This window comes from Leptodactylus fuscus, chromosome 7, assembly GCF_031893055.1.
Source record: "Leptodactylus fuscus isolate aLepFus1 chromosome 7, aLepFus1.hap2, whole genome shotgun sequence".
Taxonomy (NCBI): Eukaryota; Metazoa; Chordata; class Amphibia; order Anura; family Leptodactylidae; genus Leptodactylus; species Leptodactylus fuscus.
The window spans coordinates 27,622,895-27,643,634 of NC_134271.1; the positions used below are offsets into that span (position 1 = coordinate 27,622,895).

At 44.0% G+C, this 20,740-nt stretch overlaps 1 protein-coding gene across 1 annotated transcript; it reads right to left on the bottom strand.

The window, feature by feature from the left end:
- Positions 1 to 3,766: 3,766 nt before the first annotated feature.
- Positions 3,767 to 20,253, bottom strand: STIP1 (stress induced phosphoprotein 1). Its single transcript, XM_075281501.1, has 14 exons — positions 20,162 to 20,253; positions 13,869 to 14,078; positions 12,167 to 12,308; positions 11,932 to 12,073; positions 11,478 to 11,649; positions 10,615 to 10,741; positions 10,415 to 10,517; positions 8,965 to 9,085; positions 8,512 to 8,608; positions 7,304 to 7,428; positions 5,985 to 6,021; positions 5,341 to 5,444; positions 4,704 to 4,876; positions 3,767 to 4,103 (listed from the first exon to the last, which is right to left on the bottom strand). Exons 1-14 carry the CDS (start codon positions 20,168 to 20,170, stop codon positions 4,031 to 4,033), a joined length of 1,635 nt encoding a protein of 544 aa, XP_075137602.1. The 5' UTR covers positions 20,171 to 20,253; the 3' UTR covers positions 3,767 to 4,030.
- Positions 20,254 to 20,740: the final 487 nt, after the last annotated feature.

Below are 20,740 nucleotides of genomic sequence, written 5' to 3' on the forward strand. Positions count from 1 at the left end.
TTTTATACATGGAATTACTGATTTTCGGAGTAACATAAAGCCAAACAGAAACTTAACTGGTAGGTTACACCATTCCCTTCTTCATGATCCAGACATGGCGGCATTAAAAACCACCATAAAGGTTGCCATTTTTTTTTCTTTTAAATACATCCCGCAGCAAAAAAGCGTTGCAGGAAAAACCGCAGCGACAACACATCGCGATTCTTCCTGCAGCACTTTAGACAGAGGTTTCCTCCGTGGACTTTCTGTTACAATTATACCTATGAGAAAACCGTGCTGGCGTTTCCGAAGATATAATTGACATGCTGCGATTTACAAAAGCACAACACTTCCAGCGCAGATTATTTTCTGCAATGTATGGATGGGGCTAGAATTCATTCCACCTTGCAGTTAATGTAAAGCGCCGTGGTTTTTACACTGCATGGGACCCCTGTGGATATCATGGTTACAGGACTATAGATATACGGTCATAAGTTGTTAGGCTCCCTATGAAAGATATCCCTCTATCAATTCTTCATTGCGGTACTATATAGAAATAAACTTACTTTATGCAAAGTACCCTTGAAGAGTGATGGAGGTGATGCTGTATTCTTGAGAAGAGACACAGTCTCTAAACTTCATTGACACTCTCCTGGCCGCTCTAGGCCGGCCCTGGCTTCCTACATTTGCAGATGCGCCGTTACCTGGGATCCTGGCAGAAAAGTTAGGGAACATGCTGTGTTACCTGTCCTGTATAGGTTTACACCCCATAAGATCCACATTAGGTTTTGGCTTTAAATACTGCATTAAAACACCTGAAGGTGCGTCATTACCTTAAAGCCTTATGCACATAGCAGTGATTTGCATCACAGATTGTTTATACCCCAATCCTGGTTTTGGTAAACTCAGAACAGGAGCACGTCTTTCCATTATACCTTACCTCTGTGTAGTCTCACTCCTGGTTTTGGGTTATCACCACTAAATGCAAATCAATGACATGTGAACAAGGACTTAAAAGGGGTTGTCCTACTATGGACCTTTATCCTCTGTCCTATGGACAGGATGAGTGGCTGTTCACCGGGTCCCTCAGTTATCAGGGACCAAAAGTCCCCCTACTGCTTAGTTCACATCTGCTTTGGTATTCTGTCTGGGGGAGTTCACATGGGACCCCCAGAATGGAATACCAAATGCAAGTGCTGTGCAGTGAAAGCACACGGACCCAAAGGCTATAATGGGGTCCATGTGCTTTCTGCGTGCAGCCCGCCCAAATCATGTGATATGAAAGTAGATTGTGAACTACTTTCCTGTCTGCATGATCACTGCAGAGATCTGGCAGCAAGCACACGGACCCCATTATAGTCGCACATGTGAACTCAGCCTTGTGAATGGAGCACCATTCATCTCTATACAGCTACAGAGACCAATCTCCAGCAACGCCTGCAGCTCCATAGAAGTGAATGGAGCATTGTTCATGCAAGTGCACTCGCCCTCCATTTACAAGGAGGTCTTAGGGATACAGGGGGACCTAAAGTCCCCCCCCCCCCCCCGATCACTGGGAAACCCAGTCATCAGACAGTTATCCCATGTCCACAGGACTAAGGATAAGTGCCTATAACCAAACAACCCCTTAAAGTTGGTATTGATGAAATAGGTTACAGACTAGACTGGTAAGACTGAACTAGGCTGAGTGCATAGCTGTCACTAGATCGTAATGGACGTTTTGGAGCTCACTGCATGACAACTGACCACAAAATAGTAACTCCTATGCACACTGGGAGTTTTCCATGGACAGGATTCAGTTGTGTGAAAGGGTCCTTGGAAGGAAGTTCTCAATCAGTTAGGCCGCACTAGGCAGACTACCCAGGTAACCTGGCACTACAGCTGGTGAGGACATGCCCCAGGGGCACCAAACAGCTCCCTTATAAGACATATAAACCTCAGCCACCACTGTGTAGTCTGCAATAACTAAGGATACGTTGGTAATGGTCCCTACAACACCCTGACAGCAATAGCCGGTGGACAGGTGGCCTTTAGTCGCGTTTGGAATATGGGGAGATCCTTTAGTCATTTTCAACTCATTTTGGGAACACCAAAGCCACCGTACTAAATAAACTTGTGACATTGTACAGAAACTTCTGCTTCTTCCTCATGCAAGTACATTCTTCATTTATTATTAGAAATGGAAAAAGCTTCCCATAAAGTTCCTTCTTTCATAGGAACTACAAACGATTACAGCTAGTTGGGGAATTTCTGAACAAGTCATCACCAAATACTTTGTCTTAATAGGAAGAACATGTAAATGGGGACCGACAGATCTCTCACCATTAAGATGAGATGGATGGGGAGAAGCCAGAAGAGAACCGCCCAAATGACAAAACCGCCCAATAGTCCTTCATTATAAAACACTGGCCCAGATTTACTATTGTGGCTATGACTAGACACTGGTATAAACATGGCACACCTAGTTTGGGCCAAATGTATTTATTTTACTTTTATGTGGGTGTGGATTCTCAGAAAAGGGTGTGTGGCTGAAATGCTCCACAAGGAGACAAAAACTGTTTCGTAAAATTCTAGTTCAAAGGTAACCAACTAAAAAGGAGCTATAAAGCAAGACTAGACTGTCTAAAAATCCGTTATTTCTAGCGTATTTTCAGACCGCCTGTCTAAGATTACACTTAAACCATCCACCTAATATTATAAATGTGAAAGTTTGTATGTTTGTTTGTGTGTTCGTTACTCAATCATGCAAAAACAGCTGAACAGATTTGGATGAAATTTGGCACATAGATAGTTTGTAACCTCGATTAAGACCTAGGCTACTTTTTATTCCGGTAAATGACATGGCTTCACAACTGGAGAATCAGTTAATTGGAGATTGCTGATAAAGCCTGGTCTGTTATCTCTCTATGTAAACACACAGATAACACTGAGTCCATTGTGTACAAGCATTTGCACATTATCTGATCTGCTCCAGTGCTGAGACAATGACATGGGAAAACCCCTTTGATCTAAATTGGCAGTTTGCCAATTTTAAACATGCCGGGAAAAAGAAAATCTAATTTGTCGCAAAATTCTAAAATAACAAGAGCTATGAAGGAAGCCAGAAGTCACAGAGTTCTCCTCAAGCGGAGCTGAGGATGACCGATCACGCTGGGAGTCAAGCGGCTCTTAGAGCAGCCAAAATGCTGGAGCAGGCGAATCATCGATGCCAACAACACACTCATTATATGACGTCCCAGCTAGCTGCTGAGATGCTGGAACAATCACGGGCACGGCGTCAGGAATAAGTTCAGCAATAGGACAGCTTGAGAGTTGCCAAAACGCCAGAGCAGGTGTATCATCGACAGCAGCAATTTGCTGAAAAATAGGCGGATCATCGACACCAACAACACGCAGATGAAGGTGCAGGCCGATACTAGTTAGTAAATATGAGTCATTGTTTTCTCAGAAACAGAGAGCCTATTATTCATCATTGTGGTTAAAGCAGCATGAATCTGCTGACAGATTCCCTTTAAAGAGAATATGTCACTAGGTTTATGCTATTGTACCTCAGGAACCCAGATTCGATTGGGGAATCTCTTAGTGGGCTTCAACTATACTTATAATATTACACTTGCACCGTGTCCTAGTATACATAAGTTCCCTGCATACCCATGGCTAGGAGAAAATTCCAGTAACACACACTTGTACCACAGTGACCTCTAGCAGTGAACAATGGAATTACAAACATTAAATTCAGAGATTTGCTCATGCAGTTCAAGATAAACCCAACACTTACATGAGTAAATCGGAAGTCTTGTCACGTGCTGCTCTTTATTAACATTATTACAGATCAATAAACTTAACAACTGGGAGAGAGTGACAGAACAATAGCGCAATATCAGAGTGTCTGGCGCATGGATCTCTCCCCTATACTTTGCTGAAACAAGAAGGAACTTTCCAGCATAGCTTTCAGCTCTCCGCTCCTTCCTCACACACGGAGAGCAACAAAGGAGTAGCAGAAGGGTGGAGGGAGACCAACGTTGGAGAAAAAGAACGAGCAAGGGATTCATCACCGAATAGCAATCAATCCAACATCCATCAGTTTCTGGATTTTCTGGGCAATTACAGGGTTCTTCAAATGTCTGGAAGAAAGGAAGGAAGACAGGTCAAGGTTTAGCTATAGAAAATATACTGGCAGTGAAACATCTGACCAGAAGATGTTGCTAAGGTCGGCTGCGGAGATAAACGTGTTACCCACTCACTTCTATGGGACCGTACACATGACCGTGAATTACATGGTCACGTGTGAGGGCAACAGTCCAGGCCGCAAAATACAGAACAGGTCCTAATCCTGTCTTGTCTTGTTTTGCATCCATGCTTCCATGGCGCCTATTCATTTAATGTAAGGCTGGTACACGGGTGACATCAACCTGTGCCTATAATTCACGAATAGCTTTTCTGTCACGGTCGTCTGCAAGTGAGCTAAGTCGTCATAAAAAAATAAAAAATCCCACCAAACTGCTCTCTATGTAAATGCATAACCATGTGGCTATTAAACAGATGAATAAAACTAAACAATGTGGCCTAAATGGAGCTTTGCATTGGCCACTCACCCCTGGAGCACTAGTTCCTGATAACTAACCCATTCACTGGGCAATGTAATAAGGTTTTAGACAAGTATTTATGACAATGATCATGTATATCGTGTATATACTGTAACATTCACCAGTGCTATTACTTACTCGCTCAGTGCCTGTGGATCCTTTTGCATCTGTTCTAATATAAGTCTCATTGCTGGGTCGCTCATTATTTGCTGCACTTCTGGATCCGCCATGGCTCTACGCTTTACATCCTCAGGATTGTCATTACGGTTGTACTGTGACATCAGACACCTTTGGTAACCGTCTGTTGCTTCCTGTGTGCATAAAATTACCCGAATTGACAGGTCATAAATCCTATTATGGCTTTGTAGTCAAAGGCTTACTAATCCCTTTAAAGTATATGCCCATCTCTTCCATAAATATCCTACAGTGCTGGAACCACAAACAAGACCTGCATCTATCTCGATACCCGGGTCCCCTGGCACTGTCTTGCAGTTGCTTGGGGTGTATGTGGCTAAACACGCGCATCTCTTTCCATTCACTTCTATGGGAGTTATGAGAATAGTTGAGAAAACCTGCTCTGCTATTGGAATGCCAATAAAAGTTGGAGAGAAGCGATCCTGTGAGTCGCAACAGTAATATCAGGCAGGACAGGAGGTCGGGCTCTAGAAAGAATTGCCGACAGCACTAAACGCATCATTATCATATATCAGGCGTGTCCATAGGTGAAGAGTATCCGCTATTACATTGCTGCCTAAGACACATGCGTGTACCGTACCTTGCATGAAGAGTCCAGATCTAATGCCTTTTGATAGACATCCATGGCTTTAGTGTAATCTTTCATGGCTTCTAGTGCAGCAGCTTTGCGAGTATAACCTTTAACTGGGGATTACAAATAAATAAATAAGTTATACATATGTGTATATCTAGAAGACAGGTTATTGATCTTTAAAATTGTGCTAAAAGCAACCTTAAGAAAGGATAATGCACTTAGCGCTTTAGCAGACAGGCACCCTGCCGGCTGCGCTGAATGTGGGGATTGTCTATGTACTATTACAAAAGTACTGAGCGACTTATCCCAGCATTAGCTTTTCTGTTTAGCTACCGGGCTGCTCTTAAAGGGCCAGTGTTTCAATTCAACAAGTTGACAGGTTTGGCGCCATTGTCTCACCTGAATCTATAGGGCATCCGAGAAAATGCTGGGTGCAATGCTGCCTCCAACTTGTGGCGACAGCGGCAAAGTGCCGAATATACAGTATGTAAGGACACCAAGACAACAAGAAGTGTCGGAGGGTGTAGCATCACATTGTGTGTCATGCTACATAAAACTAGAGGGACCTTTTTTGTTCTACGCTCCTGGACTCCTAATTGATCTATTTGGAAAGTTATATTCAGACAGAGCAAAACACATAAGATACTCACTGAATGACGGTTCTAGCCGTATACATTCTTCACAGTCCTGGAATAAGAAAATGAGGAGCAACACTTAGTACAGTCTGATCACAAGATGGCCGACACATTCATTTCTAGTTTATAAAGCTTTCTGCCTCTATGTGATATTTAATTTCAGCTTATAGAAAAAAAAAAAAAAAAAAAAAAAAAAAAAAAAAAAAAAAAAAAAAAAAAATAATATATATATATATATATATATATATATATATATATATATATATATATATATATATATATATATATATATATATATATATATATATATATATACAGTGCTCTGCGTCATAGGGTATTACTCTAGCATGTCTCCAACTTGGCAAAAGTGAAGCCCTGTGACTCTAGCATGTCTCCAACTTGCGAACATGCGTTATTTTATATAATAAACAGTAGTAACCTATCAATAATGCAGACGTAAAAGTTTGGCCGGCCATTTATGATGTTGACATACTTCACAATACAAGAAATTTTTAGCCCAAAGATAAATGATGGCAAGTGCACCTTTGTTCGAAACATTGGTGTGAGACTTGCCATCTGCTGCGACTGTGGCAAAAAAACGAACGCAACTGATCATTCTGCGAGCTGCCGTGAATCTCTCCCGCAATTATTACTTGCATAGTACCAACACAAATTGTCAATCACTATCCCATATCAGTATGTCTCTGGAGTGCAAGAGGAAACTGGAGAGAACATACGAACTCCTTTCAGATATTGCCTTTGTCAGATTTTAACCTAGGATTCTAGCACAGCAAACCACAGAATCACCCTGGGCTGCCCTATACAGTGCTAACCACCGAGCCAACATGAGCTGCCCTATACACAGTGCTAACCACCGAGCCACCCCAGGCTGCCCCATACATAGTGCTAACCACCGAGCCACCCCAGGCTGCCCCATACATAGTGCTAACCACCAAGCCACCCCAGGCTGCCCTATACACAGTGCTAACAACTGAGCCACCCCAGGCTGCCCCATACACAGTGCTAACCACTGAGCCACCCCAGGCTGCCCCATACATAGTGCTAACCACCGAGCCACCCCAGGCTGCCCTATACACAGTGCTAACAACTGAGCCACCCCAGGCTGCCCTATACACAGTGCTAACCACGAGCCACCCCGAGCTGCCCTATACACAATGCTAACGACAGAGCCACCCCAGACAGTCCTAACTTAAAACTAACCAAATAAATTGTCCAACTTCTGCACCCCCACCCCCCTAGAAATATTTGCCCAAAATTGAGGAGTTGTCTCAATATTTTATCCAAAATATTTCTAATTTAGAAATATTTAATACCTTTAGTGCAAGTTGAAACTCCAGCAGCTTTGTGTAGCATGCGGCACGATTGCTGTACAGTTTGGCATCTTTTGGGTTCCTCTTGATTGCCTCTGAGTAATGTTTCATTGCTAGGGGATAATCTCCTGCAAGAGAAGTATGACGGACGATTGTGTAAGTGTTCAAATGGAGACACACACTAAAGAAACAGACACGCAAGAAAAAAAAAAAAAAAAAAAAAAAGAGCCCAAAGCCGACAATAGTAATAAAAGATCACCCATTTATTACCCGGCTGTCCAGTCCTTCCCACTTGGTTGCACAGCAATAACATGTCCATATACCCAGGTCACCGCGCCAGCCAATCACTGGCCTCAGCAGTAGTGTGCAAGGCTGCCGAGGCCAGTGATTGGCTCCAACAGGCAGACGAAGAAGGAGGCGGCGCTTGGAGACACTTCTCTGGCAGCGGTGGGGACGCCCTCATCACTGTTTGAGCGCTGGGGCCCGCCCCTATCGCTGCCAGAGAACTCATTTGCATACCGGTAAAAAACGGTATTTCTAAAGAATGGAGCAGCGGAGGCCACGTCTAAAGGTAAGAGACGAATAGCCTTTCTAAAGGCTATTCCGACGTATTATCCACAAAAAAACGTTCTAATGGTAGAATCCCTTTAAATACAGTGTTCATGTGAAAACAACTTTAAGCTATAGCACATGGAATGTAGGGTATCCAAACCTGATACAGACTATTTTGACACCGGTGAAAATTTACAGATGTATCTGTCGTTCCAAATTCAATACAATAGTGCGACATTCTAGCAAAATCTGTGCCTGGCGGCAAGTATGAGCAGGCAAACTATCGTGACAATACAGTGAAAATCTTTTTTTTTTTCTTCATTTAAATAAGGCTAGCGCACATCTGCATTGGAGACTGTCGCAGTGTCCACCTGTAAGTTGGCAGATAAAAACCTGCACAGAGGATTTTTTTCATCCACCGGTTTCAATTTTGTAATGGACCCCACTGTAGTCAATGGGGACCATCAGACTGTGTTACCGCTCTTTTACCAGACAGTCCCTCCGTTGCTTGGTCTTTCGGGCGGACCCAAACAACGGAGAGGCTACGCTAGGAGTTATATGTTGGGATATGCGGGGCCAAGAGGAGAAGTAAGGAAGGACACATCTGTATACTATAAATGTTGGTTTACAAGTCTTTTATGTATGCCAACGTACTCTACCTTTTTGGAAAGCCTCATTGCCTTTATTTTTCTCCTCTAGAGCCAGCTCAGGATTGATATATGCTAAGCGTTCCTGTTCCTTCAGGATTTTCTCTGCCTATGGATAAAACAAGGAAAAGCCAATATTACAAAATGGGTCGCGCTGCTCAATGTAAACGTACAGCTAACTCATGACAAGTCAATTTCTATCTACATGCAAAACCCAACTTGAACATTTGAAAGATCAGTAAAGTGCAATATCTTCCATTCCAAAACATATGAGGCCATACAGCAGTGCCAAGCCTGACATCTTTATAACAAGTGCTGGAAGAGTGTCAGATCTGTCCTGGACTTCTACAACAGATTTATCAACAGGGTGTACAATGTGTACCGGGGAAGAGACCCGTGCAGCAGGAGCCATCCTACATCTGTAGACATTCCACGTTCAGACCTCCCGTCGCTGGGAATACTGACCTGCTGACATCTCTTGAGGACATCTGGAGTTCTGTGCTCAGCCAGAGATTTGTTGAAGAACTGAATGGCTTCCTTGTACTTTTCTTCTTTGTAATAGGAGTTTCCAATACGTGCATAGGCTCTGCAGATAGAAACAGTTTTAGCAAGTGCATATAGAAAAAAATATATATAAATCGTAACACTATTTCTAAGAAAATTTTATATTTTTTTTCTCAAAACGGTACTATGATACAACAATCTCAGTACAGTCACATTTTCAAAGACTGATATGCTTTAGATTAACACGTTTTAGATTGGCCTAACAGAATTTGTTATAAAATGCTTTAAGATTTTTAGTGACAGACAATGAAATCTTGTACAGAGGTAATAAAAGGTAATAAATATGGACTCCGAGCCGTTCCGTATATAATCCGGTTTTCGTCGGTATGCAAATTAGTTGTCTCGCAGCACTGGTAGCAGTCCCCAGCGCTCAAACAGCACTGGGGGTGCCCCCAATGCTGTGAGGAACTCTCCAGCGCCGCCTCCATCTTCTTTGCGTCTTCTTCCGGCAGTGGCTTCAAACTTCTAGGTCTCGGGCAGCCGACTGCGCATGCCTGCCGGCCACAAGAAAATGGCTGCCTACAATACTGTGTACGCGGCCATTTTCTTGTGGCCGACGGGCATGTGCAGTTGGCTTTGCCCTAGAAGTTTGAAGTCACCGCCGGAAGAAGACCTGTTCCTGAAGAAGATGGAGGCGGCGCTGGAGAGTTCTCTCGCAGCATTAGGGACACCCCCAGTGCTGTGGAGAGAACTCATTTGCATACCAACGAAAACTGGATTATATACCGAACAGCGGCGCGGAGAAGACATCTAAAGGTAGGATAAGAATAGTCTTTCTTAAGGCTATTTCTACGTGGTAGGCAGAAAAAAAAAAAAAAAAAATCAGTTTTAATGATAGGATCCTTTAAAATGTGCTACTTTTGGCACAATGTATGCCAAGTGATGTGACGTTGTAAAGTTAGCCCGACACCAAATTTATCATACAGCATGATCCACTGTGATATAATTGGTCCATCTTTATACAAAGTTCACACTAGCGGCGCTTTACCATTGCTCTGCTCTGAATTAAATTGACTGATGGGGTCATTTAATCTGCAGTCGAAAAAGGGCGATTCTGGCATAGAAGTGAATACAGCCAGAGATTGACTAATCCAAGTTTCAGTCAAATGTTAGATGGGATTATTAGGTCTGCCCCTTTGAGGATATAAAACACACATCTTTGTACTGCAATCTATGGCCATAGACTAAACAGCCTATAGAATACAGTGCAAGTGCAAAGATACAAGACTCAACACACTAACAAATCCTAAGATTTCTGCTCAGGGACCACAGAGACCAGGTGTAATTTACTAAACTTTTGCAATGATCAATGGAAGACTTAGGTTCACACATCACTTTCACTGGGACTCACTTGGCAATTTGTCTATAGTCTTCACGATTTTCTCTTCCTACTTCGATGGCGGCATCGCATAGCTCTCTGCAACGATTGTAATCCCCTTGTTCAAAGTAAACAGCTGGATGACAAGTGAAGACCGGTCAGTAACATTTAAGAAAATGGTTGTACATTAACACTTACCATATATTTCAGATAGCACCAAGGCGGGAACTTACCTGCCTGATTGGTAATGTAAGTCATGTTAGTAGGATCAAGCTCCCGGGCTTGAGCATAGTGCTTCAGTGCAGATTCAAAGTCTTTCTTCTTATAGGCGTCATTGCCAAGCTCCTTCTCCTTCTGAGCCTGAAGAGGGCAAGAAAGTGTGAGATTGCCAGGCCATTAAATGATCTCCCTCACAATGTGGAGGCATGTTAAGCCCTTAGCGACCAAGGAGGTAACAAGACGACGGCGGACAACACTAGAACAGGAGTCTGAGTTCACACGGGGTATTTTGGTCAGGATTTTGAGGCTGTATCCGCATCAAAAATCTGACCAAAAAGACAGCTCCCATTGAAATCAATGGAAGACAGTCAGTTCTTCTTTCTGGGAGCAGTTTGTTCCGGCTCCCGACAAAAAGAAGCGACATGCTCATTCTTCAGGCAGATTCGCCTGAAGACACTCCCTCCTCCCGACTAGGCCCATTCATTTGGGCCTAATCCGGAGCAGAGTGCTCACCTGGATGCCGATGCACTGCATCGGCATCCAGTCACAGCTACCCGTATTTTGGACCGAAACCTGAGGCGGCTTCTGCCTCAGGGTCCACACCAAAAAAGCTCAGTGTGAACCCAGCCTCAAAGTGCCCTGTGTGAACAGAAAAGTAATGTGCATGTGTGAGTGCCACTCCATTATCATCTTTGAGACTGATGGAGCTCTGTACTCCGCACTCTCGGTACTGTACGAGTAGTCACACTCCATAACTTATATACTTGTGATCGCTGGGAGTTCTACAGGACAGATCTCCAACAATCACAATCTGTAAATGTCAAAACCTCTTTAACGCTAAAAATTTATTACGAAATCAAATCCTAACCCCGCACACCTGTTTTTTGTTTTCTGGGAGGTCTTCTTCCATTGGCTCTGGCTTAGGAGTCTCTTTCTTGGGCTGAGGAGGAGGAGGTGCGGGAGGTTCTTCTTCCTCATCATCAGCACTTCCAAGATCCACTCCAAGTAATACACTAAGTGTGGTCATGACTCGTGGATCTTGGAGCTTCCTAATACCAAAAAAAAAAAAAAAAATTTTAAGTGAATATTTTGTAAAAGTTTATAATTAACTAAGCTATATATTAGGTATAACTGCATAAACATGACTATCTGCTTTTCTTGCTTGAGGCCACACATATTGGATTGGTTTTCTCCAGAAGTCTGTTACTTATAATATTGGATGGGAGCCATTTTTGCAGGCAGATTTTGAGGTTGCTTCCTTGTCAAAATCCTCCTGCAAAAACTGTGTTACCATACCTTTAGGGTTTCATGCAGTTGTCATGTGTACTCACGTGCCAAGATCAGATGGTTTGTTTTTGAGTTGTTCTATAAGTTCTCTGTAGCTGGGGTCACTAAGTAGGGCTCGTGTACGAGGATCAGACTCTAGTCTCTGGAATAAGTTAGGGGAATTGAAGGGATTCATAAACTTCCGCTCTGTGGAGAATGGTAAAAATATATACATAGTAACCAAATACCCTAGTAATACAAAGTAAGATAAAAAACAAGAGCGATGGGGAATACTTGTACCTGCTAGCCTTGCCTCCATATTCTGCAGACCCTCTTTAAGTTGTCCATTTGTTGGCTCATGTCTCAGTCCCTCTTCATAGGTTTTTTTGGCTTCCTCAAAACGATTAAGAAATTCCAGCGCTGCAGCTTTTCGGGAATATCCCTATAGGAGAACATTAACCTGGTAGTTACTCAATTGGTTCTAAGTAGGCAAGAAGAACTTAGCAATTTTATTACAAGCATAAGATACCATTGTGTTTTCTAGATGTAGATTGTCAGCCCCATACAGGGATCACAATGTAAATTTTCCCTATCAGTATGTCTTTGCAGAATGGGAAGAAAGCCACACAAACACGGGGAGAACATACAAATTCTTTGCAGATGTTGTTCGTGGCAGGATTAGAATCCAGGACTCCAGCGCTGCAAGACTGAGCCACTGTGTTGCCCTATTTTTATATTTATTTTTTTTTACATTTATCAGTCGGTATAACCATATCAGGGTCCGCAAAGTGACAAATGATCTGCTGAATTTGGTTTCATTTGACCATTGTCCTCCCCGGCCTCTTACAGTTTTAGCAGATGTAAGTCTACCACCGGCCATCTCAAATGATTGCTCTATTAAAAAAAAAACAAAAAAAAAAACAAACACACACCTGCGGTCATCCAACTTTTATCCCATGGATATGAGCAGCGTCAAATGTCTTACTGCCAAAATTTGGAAGAAAGTTTGGATCACTATTGCTGAGAACTACGGTTCCATAATAGAAGTCTATAAACGCCACTGGTTACAAGGCAAGTCCAGAAGAACACATCTAAGGCTGTATTCACACAGAGTAACGGCAGGCGTTTTTTGTGTGTTTTTTGCACATAGCACCGCGTTAACGCAGGTCAACGCCACCGCAAAATAGCGCCGCGTTAACGCAAAAAACACACAAAAAACGCCTGGCCTTACTCCGTGTGAATACAGCCTAAGGCATCTGCACGTCCTCTTGATAAAATCTCAACTATACACATACATACTTACTCCAAGTCTTTGTCAGAACAATGGTAACACCTTTCAGAGCAAACACTAAGTCAGCAGACCTTATGCAGCAACCAGTGGGGTTTATAGACTAGTACTGGCCTGGCTTGGATTAAGAGCAGGATACAAGAATCCTGAATTTATTCAGACGCATTTAGCTGTTGTGACTGACGCTGGGTTCACACTAGCGCCCGGACTCCGTTCTGTGGTTTCCGTCTTTTGCATGCAGAAGACGGAAACCTGTCAGACCGGGTCCGGCCGTGAGCGCCGGTAAGCGTTTTATGCTCTCCGCCGCAAAATTATTTTTTTTTTTAAATCGGGCAGAGTACTGCATGTCCGACTGTGTCCGGTTTAAAGAAAAAAAAAAAAACGGTTTTGCGGCGGAGAGCATAAAACGCTCACAGTCCTGCAGGTTTCCGTCTCCTGCTCAGTTTTGTGCAGGAAACAGAAACCTGCATGAACGGAGACCGGGCGCAGATGTGAACGAGCCCTGACAACATACGGTACAGCTCCTCCTATAAGAGGGGGGCACCTTTGGTTTTCCAATTTGATTTTGCAGTGAGGTTCTGCACAAGTGAGCGTCCTTTTGTCCATTTCATGGATTTCCATACCCATCTTCGTAACAATATCCTGCTATAATACAGCATAGCCAAAAATAACGTCTCACAAAATGTTGCCGTCTATGTAGGCTGCATCTTATACCTTTCCCCAGTCTGGCTTCAGCTCCACTGTTTTACAACCATCATCCAGGGCTTTGGCATACTCCCTCTTTTTGGCATAGGCGGCCGAGCGATTACTGTACAGCACGTGGTTCTTGGGGTCTAGTTTGATGGCTTCTGAGTAACATCGCACCGCTTCCTCCAGATCCCCGGCTGAGAGAGCTTTGTTGCCCTTTTCTTTTAGTTCATTAGCCTAATAAAAAGAGTAAAGAACAAATGTAAGTGAAGTGAATGCATCGCTTGTGTGACATCTTTAATGCTCACCTTACTCCATTTCAAATGAATAAAGAGGATCAGCCTTTTCAAGCAGCTGAAAGTCGGCCCCTCACCGCTGTGACATTTATGGCCTACGCTAACAAGTTGCCATCAGTACTGCGATTCTAAAAAACGCCTTTAACCAATATATATATATATATATATATATATATATATATATATATATTCATCCCCGACACGTAAAACCGCTTCCTCATACGACATCCATACGTACGAAACATGTGGTACCTTGGCCTAGATCTTGACATCTCCGCATAATATTCGTAATCCCCCCCCCATATTTGGGCAGATGCCACGTACTCTGTCAATATTTGGATTGCATTGTCACGTCCCGTATGTGCACGATACCAGCCCCGCTATATGGTAGTTTGCAAACCTTCCCTTAACCCCTTGTGTTCCACGGCCCTCTAACACTACCACCCCCACTCTGACTCACTCAGGGCAGCGTGGGTTGGATAGAAAGAAGGCAGTTTTAACGATTTTCTTCTCTGCAGAGAACTGCACAATTCCTGAGCCGCAGAGCAATTATCCAAAACATAGGCTACGTTATAATTTTATCACTTAAGCCAAGATTCACGCAGGAAGGAGTTCAGAGACAACAGGAAAAAAAAAAAAACAAGGTTACTGCTAAAGAAGTTTTCCGGCAGGTGACGGGGGCTCGGAGTGAGTTCAAATTTATAAAAGAAGCAATGGGCACCTCGCTGATCCCGAGACTACCCAAGGTCCCTGCTGGTCTTGCTTTCCGATAATAATTATGTGTAAAGACAAGAGCAGAGGTTAACACCGGCAAGGACCAGGGCAGTGCTGGAGCAGGAAAAGCAGGGGTCAGTTCTTTAATTTTTTTCCCCTCTAGAAAACCCTTTTGAAGAGAAAAACATTTATCACCTATCCACAGGATAGGAAACCCCCCCAATAATAACTAGAAGGAGTGCAATAAGCCCCTATTCCACAGGAGTATGAATGGAGCGGTGATGACCCAATATGCCCTGTCGCTCCATTGAAAGAAGAGAGTAGCTGCCTGCGTCGGATGCATAGACAACAAATGGAGCGGCAGGGGGCACGGATGACCACTGGTCCACCACAATAAGGGGCTTATGACCCTTCCTCTAGTGACTGGGGATGCTATCGGTCACAAATTTGTCATTTATTACATAGATAGGTGATAAAGGTTTTTTGTGGGTTAACACGAGCTTCCTTTATAGCCAAGTAAGGTTAAGTTCACGAGGCAGAAACATTTGGCGCGGCTACCCATGACAGGATGCGGATGCAGTGCATCCCATCGAAGCATCACTCTCCTGATTAGGCCCGGATGAATAGACCCAAGCCCTCATTCACATCAGCGTTCAGATTCCATCCGGGGGAGTCAGCATGGGTACCCCCCTCCGAACGGAATACTGAATGCAAGTGCTGGTGCAGTAAAAGCACACGGACCCCATGGACTATAATGGGTCCGTGTGCTTGCAGCCAGATCTCTGCAGGGATCTTGCAGACAGGAGAGTTCACCAACTACTTTTAGGCCAGGGGAAAAATTATTGTCATTTGTATACCAGGAAACGGCATCAAAATTAGTCAAAAAGTAATATTTTTGGGGCAAATTTTTTTTTTTTTTTTTTACAACTTTTTGTTGACTTGTGCCCCACTTTCTTCAAAAGTGGGCATTGTCAGGGCAGGAAAATGCAAGTCTTGATAAATGCCCCCCCAAACCTAGTTCACAGCAGGATATATAGTGGATTAGTCTACCGACTAATATAGCCCACCAGTCAATTTTATTTTCTGGCAGTAAGACCTATACCCCTGACTCTGCGTTTCAGAATCATATATAGAAACCTAATGCTACAGAAGTGTTTTTGCAGTCCCGAAGTATTCTCAACAAGTTGTGTGTTCACGATTTCCCTAAATGATTCTAAGTTGAAGATATCGCAGCGATCAGCCTGAGGTTAAAAGACACAAACCTCTAGCTATCAGCTGTTCTACGGGAACCGGTCACCAGGATTTATGCTCTACCACCTGAGGCCCCGGTCGGATTCTTATTTCTTGCACCAATTTCCTTACACATTGCACTTTATTATGTGCAGCCAGGCCAGGTAAGTACTGGAGTCCTCATACTTTAGAGGGCCACTTATTCACAGACTTTTCCCTGCACAGTATTAAGGAGAAAGTTGTCAATCCGTGATGGGAGCGACAGAGCGTTCTGCGAGTCGTGTGCGAGACGAACGTCCATAACTGGACCTAATAGTGTGATATTATTGGAACTATGGTAAGAAAAAGGGAGGGACCCAATTGGAATCAGAGTCTATGTTCTGGCTCATAGTTTGTGCCCTACAATATGGACAGAAGCCTGTATGAGATAAATACTTTTTTTTTATATAAAGGAGCTCCCTAACGGGGCGTTCACACTTGCGCCCATGTCCGCCTGCCGGGTCTCTGTCCTATTTCCTAGGGAAACTGGATAAGGGACGGCTTTCTGGCGATCAGTTTTAAAACCCATTCATTTGAATGGGTTTTCAATTGGGAAGCATGGTGGCTCAGTGGTTAGCACTGCAGCCTTGCAGCGCTGGAGTCCTAGGTTCAAATCATGCCAAGCGCAACATCTGCAAAGAGTTTGTATGTTCTCCCCGTGTTTGCGTGGGTTTCCTCCGGGTACTCCGGTTTCCTCCCACACACCAAAGACATACTGATAGGGAATGTAGATTGTGAGCCCTATATGGGACAGTGACTGACAATATCTGTAAAGTGCTGCGGAATATGATGGTGCTATATAAGTAAGCATAATAAATAAATTGAATGAGTTTTTAAAGCAAACCGCCGGTGTCTGTATGCGGCCTCTCCGAAGGCAAACTTTTTTGCACAAAGACCTGCATGTCCGACTTTGTGTATATGCACAAAAACCGGTTTCCCTGCAGAGAGGCCGCATACGGACACCCGCGGTTTGCTTTCAGGATCCATTCAAATTAATGAGTTTCAAAACTGACTGCCGGGAAGCCGTCCCTTATCCAGTTTTCCTAGGGAATTGGACAGAGACCCAGGCGCAAATGTGAATGCCCCCTTAGGGAGCTCCTTTATATCACTTACCGCCGGCAAGCTTTTCATGTACAACCCCATGAATTGTACATTTCTGGCAATTAAAGAACGTGAGTAATCTCTATAAATAGTCATTTTACAATAGTCCTACAATCCCCTCCAGTCGCAGCTTCCTTCATGCTCCTACTGGGAAAATGTGCACTTGTTACATGTGGATTTGACAAAGATCTCACAAAATGTGAAATCAGAAGTGAAAACTTGCAGCAAAAATGTACAGGTTACAGTCTGTAGCACAGGACAATATCCGCTCCAGTTTATTTCTGTAGGATGTGGATAAGATTTGTTAAAATTTCCTTCATTTAGCTGCTATTGTAAAACGAAGAAATCCAGACAGCGGACAGACTATGCATAGGACCAAATGGACATAACCTAAAGTAATACTGAAAACTAACACTATAAATAGCACCTAGATCTGGTTAGAGGCAAGACACCTTATATGCACGCCATCTATCATTTACATTACTATTGCCGTCCTATAGGACAAATAATATACAGGCTGTCATAACATCATTGGCTCTGTCATGACATCTAAAGTAACATTGGATGGGTCACTTGGTGACAATTACAGCCAGCAGAATTAGGAATACCGCTCCAGGTTAGAGTATAGGCTGCAACGCAGGTGGAGAAAAAAAATGTGGGAGTTAATAAGCACAGTCGTGTGTGTGTGTGTGTGTGTGTGTGTGTGTATATATTATATATATATTTGTCATTGTCACACGGCTGCACTAAAGTCATTCATGTCAACTGGGATATTCACATGACCAATTTTTTTTTTTTTTTTATTATGGCTCCTTAAAGAGGACCTTTCATGTCCTCAGGCACATGTGGTTTTATATACCTCTAGAAAGCTGAATTCAGTGCACTGTTATCTTTCCCGTTTTGTGCCCTGGATCTGCAGATATCTGTGGCGTTACCGATGTCTGCCCACTGTCAGAAGAGCGTTTCTGACAGTCTAGCTGGTCTGTGAGGAATGTCCCCCTGACAGAACTCGTCCATAGCCCTTAGCCCCACGTTCCTTACTGTTCAACAATGACCTTTGAGGAACAACCCCCAGTACAAGGTGATGGGCGAGTGCAGTCGAGGGGGATGTTCCTCACAGCCCAGCTAGACTGTCAGGAACGCCCTTCTAACAGCGGGCAGAGATCGGTAACGGTACCAATATCTCCAGCCATAATCAGAAAGTGAACTCAGCGCACTGCCGGCTTTCTAGCGGTATATAAAAGCACATGTGCCTGAGGACATGAAAGGTTCTCTTTAAAACAGGCTGCGAAAAAAAAAACAGGACATATTTTCACTCAGATTGACAAATCCTGCAATAGACTCAAGCCTAGGTCTCCTCACAAACGTTCTGCATCATGAACATCTGAATAAAGCCTAAGGCTAGGGCTACATGCCAACTTGTGACAGAAAGGTGTCAATTTGGAATACTCAATCAACCACAAGTCCTGAAAGGCCAGGAATTTAGGGTTCTGAACTGCCCTGTTTTAAATACATCAGTGCGTGTATATATATATATATATATATATATATATATATATATATATATATATATACACACACACATATACATATACACACACCCCCTCAGACTTTGAAGAAACCACACAGACCCCATACAGTATAATGGGGATCTTTGTGGTTTCCGCACGAATCATGCGGAGAGAACACTACTGCAAGCAGCACTTTTCTCGCCGCATGACTCGTGCGGACACTGCACAGAAAACACGCAAACCCGATTGTAGTCTATGGGTCCGTGTGGTTTCTTAGCTAACCTCTTTTTAGTGCGTTTGGTATTCCATTTGGAGGGTCCCCAAGCAGACTCCCCTAACCGAATACCGAACCCAGATGTGAGCAGGGCCTGAGGCTAATGAGAGAGTAAAAGCTGCGGTCAAAAACAGAAGAATGTGAAGGCGGATGTCCATCTCACTTTCTGCCATGTGAACCCCCCCCCCCCCCCCCGATCAATCACCTAGCCTATGGAGGGAGGAAAATGTTTGGTTTTGTACAGTGTTAGCCAGTGGTTATGGATAGGAAAAAGATGTCGCTGTCCTGTTGTGCCCGTTCAGAAGTGTCTTTAGGTCCTTAAAATTCCGGTAGATTCTGGTATAAGGAAAAAACAAACACTTATACCAAATGAAGGATACCAGAATCTACCAGAATTTTAAGGACCTAAAGACACTTCTGAAGAAACGGGCACGACTGGACAGCGACATCTTTTTCCTATCCATAACCACTAGCCTATGGATACAGAATAAGCCTATACACACGTGAACATGGCAACACATAGGTTCATAAGAAAATGGCACAGACCCATTCATGTCATGTAGTGACCCAGGCCGCAAAACAGACAGGAATAGGACCAGCCCTGAGCTTTGCCCCATAATACCCGCCTGCCCGCCCGCAGCCATAGAACATAATGGGTCAGCATGTACTAGCTGTGATAATGGTCATGTCCATAGAGGATGAGTTGGTGAATTGATACAACCCCTGTAATACATGTCCCAAACACCACCCTGAGGGGGCGCCACACATCACCACACTGCCAGGAAACTCGGGCACTCCAGCTATGATAAACTACAACTCCCAGCATGCTCCAGTCACTTTCAAGAAGAACAGAGCTAGTGTGCATGCTGGGAGTTGTAGTTTCAGCCCTTGCATGTCAATGCCATGTCCTTCAGCGATAGACTGAGCATCTGACAAGTAGGGCCATGTCAGGGGCCGCTGATGTACCACACAAGTCACTCAATATGTGGCCTAAGAGGTGAAACTGAGGTAAAGTTAATAAAGCCCGTGATGTTGTAGGCCGGTGACTCCTGTCAGCCTCCAGTCAGGCAGCACACAGGCTCAGCAGCCCCTATACGTGCCCGTACCCCGACTACCCCGGCCCGCAGCACTAACTTCTCCCCGCTGCCTCCTTACCGTCTCCATAGCCGCACTCTATTCCTGCCTCTCCACGCGTCTTCTCGAACCTACTAGAAGATGACAGTTCACAGCCCGCCCACCAAACCACAGGCTATTCGCCGAGGTCTTCAAATGAACGCTTCTGATTGGACGGCGCCGACGTCAATCAACAAGCCGCTCCCCTCTCAGCCTTCCGCTGGCATCGTTAAGGCCCTCCCCTCGGAATGGCGGCCATCTATTGGTGGAGACGGTTATTGTGAATTGGGTGGAATTGGCTGGTGAATTCTGGAAGCTTCTACTGTAGGGATTGGCTGACGTCACGGGCCCTGCGTGTCATTGGCCTGTGCCCTGGTCAGTCGTCAAATCCCGCCCACAATCTTCATTGAGAAAACGTGACGTCACGTGAATGCTAAGGAGCAATGGCTGCACTGATGTCATCATGTGCAGAAGTCAAGTTGTCATAATGTCTACATTGCAGTGTACTTTATAACCTTAGGCTGAGACTTACATGTAATTGTTACCTTAACAAATAAAGTTTGAGAATTTTGACAGTGATGGATCTGCCACGTGATGGACCCCAGACTCTGATGGGGGCCA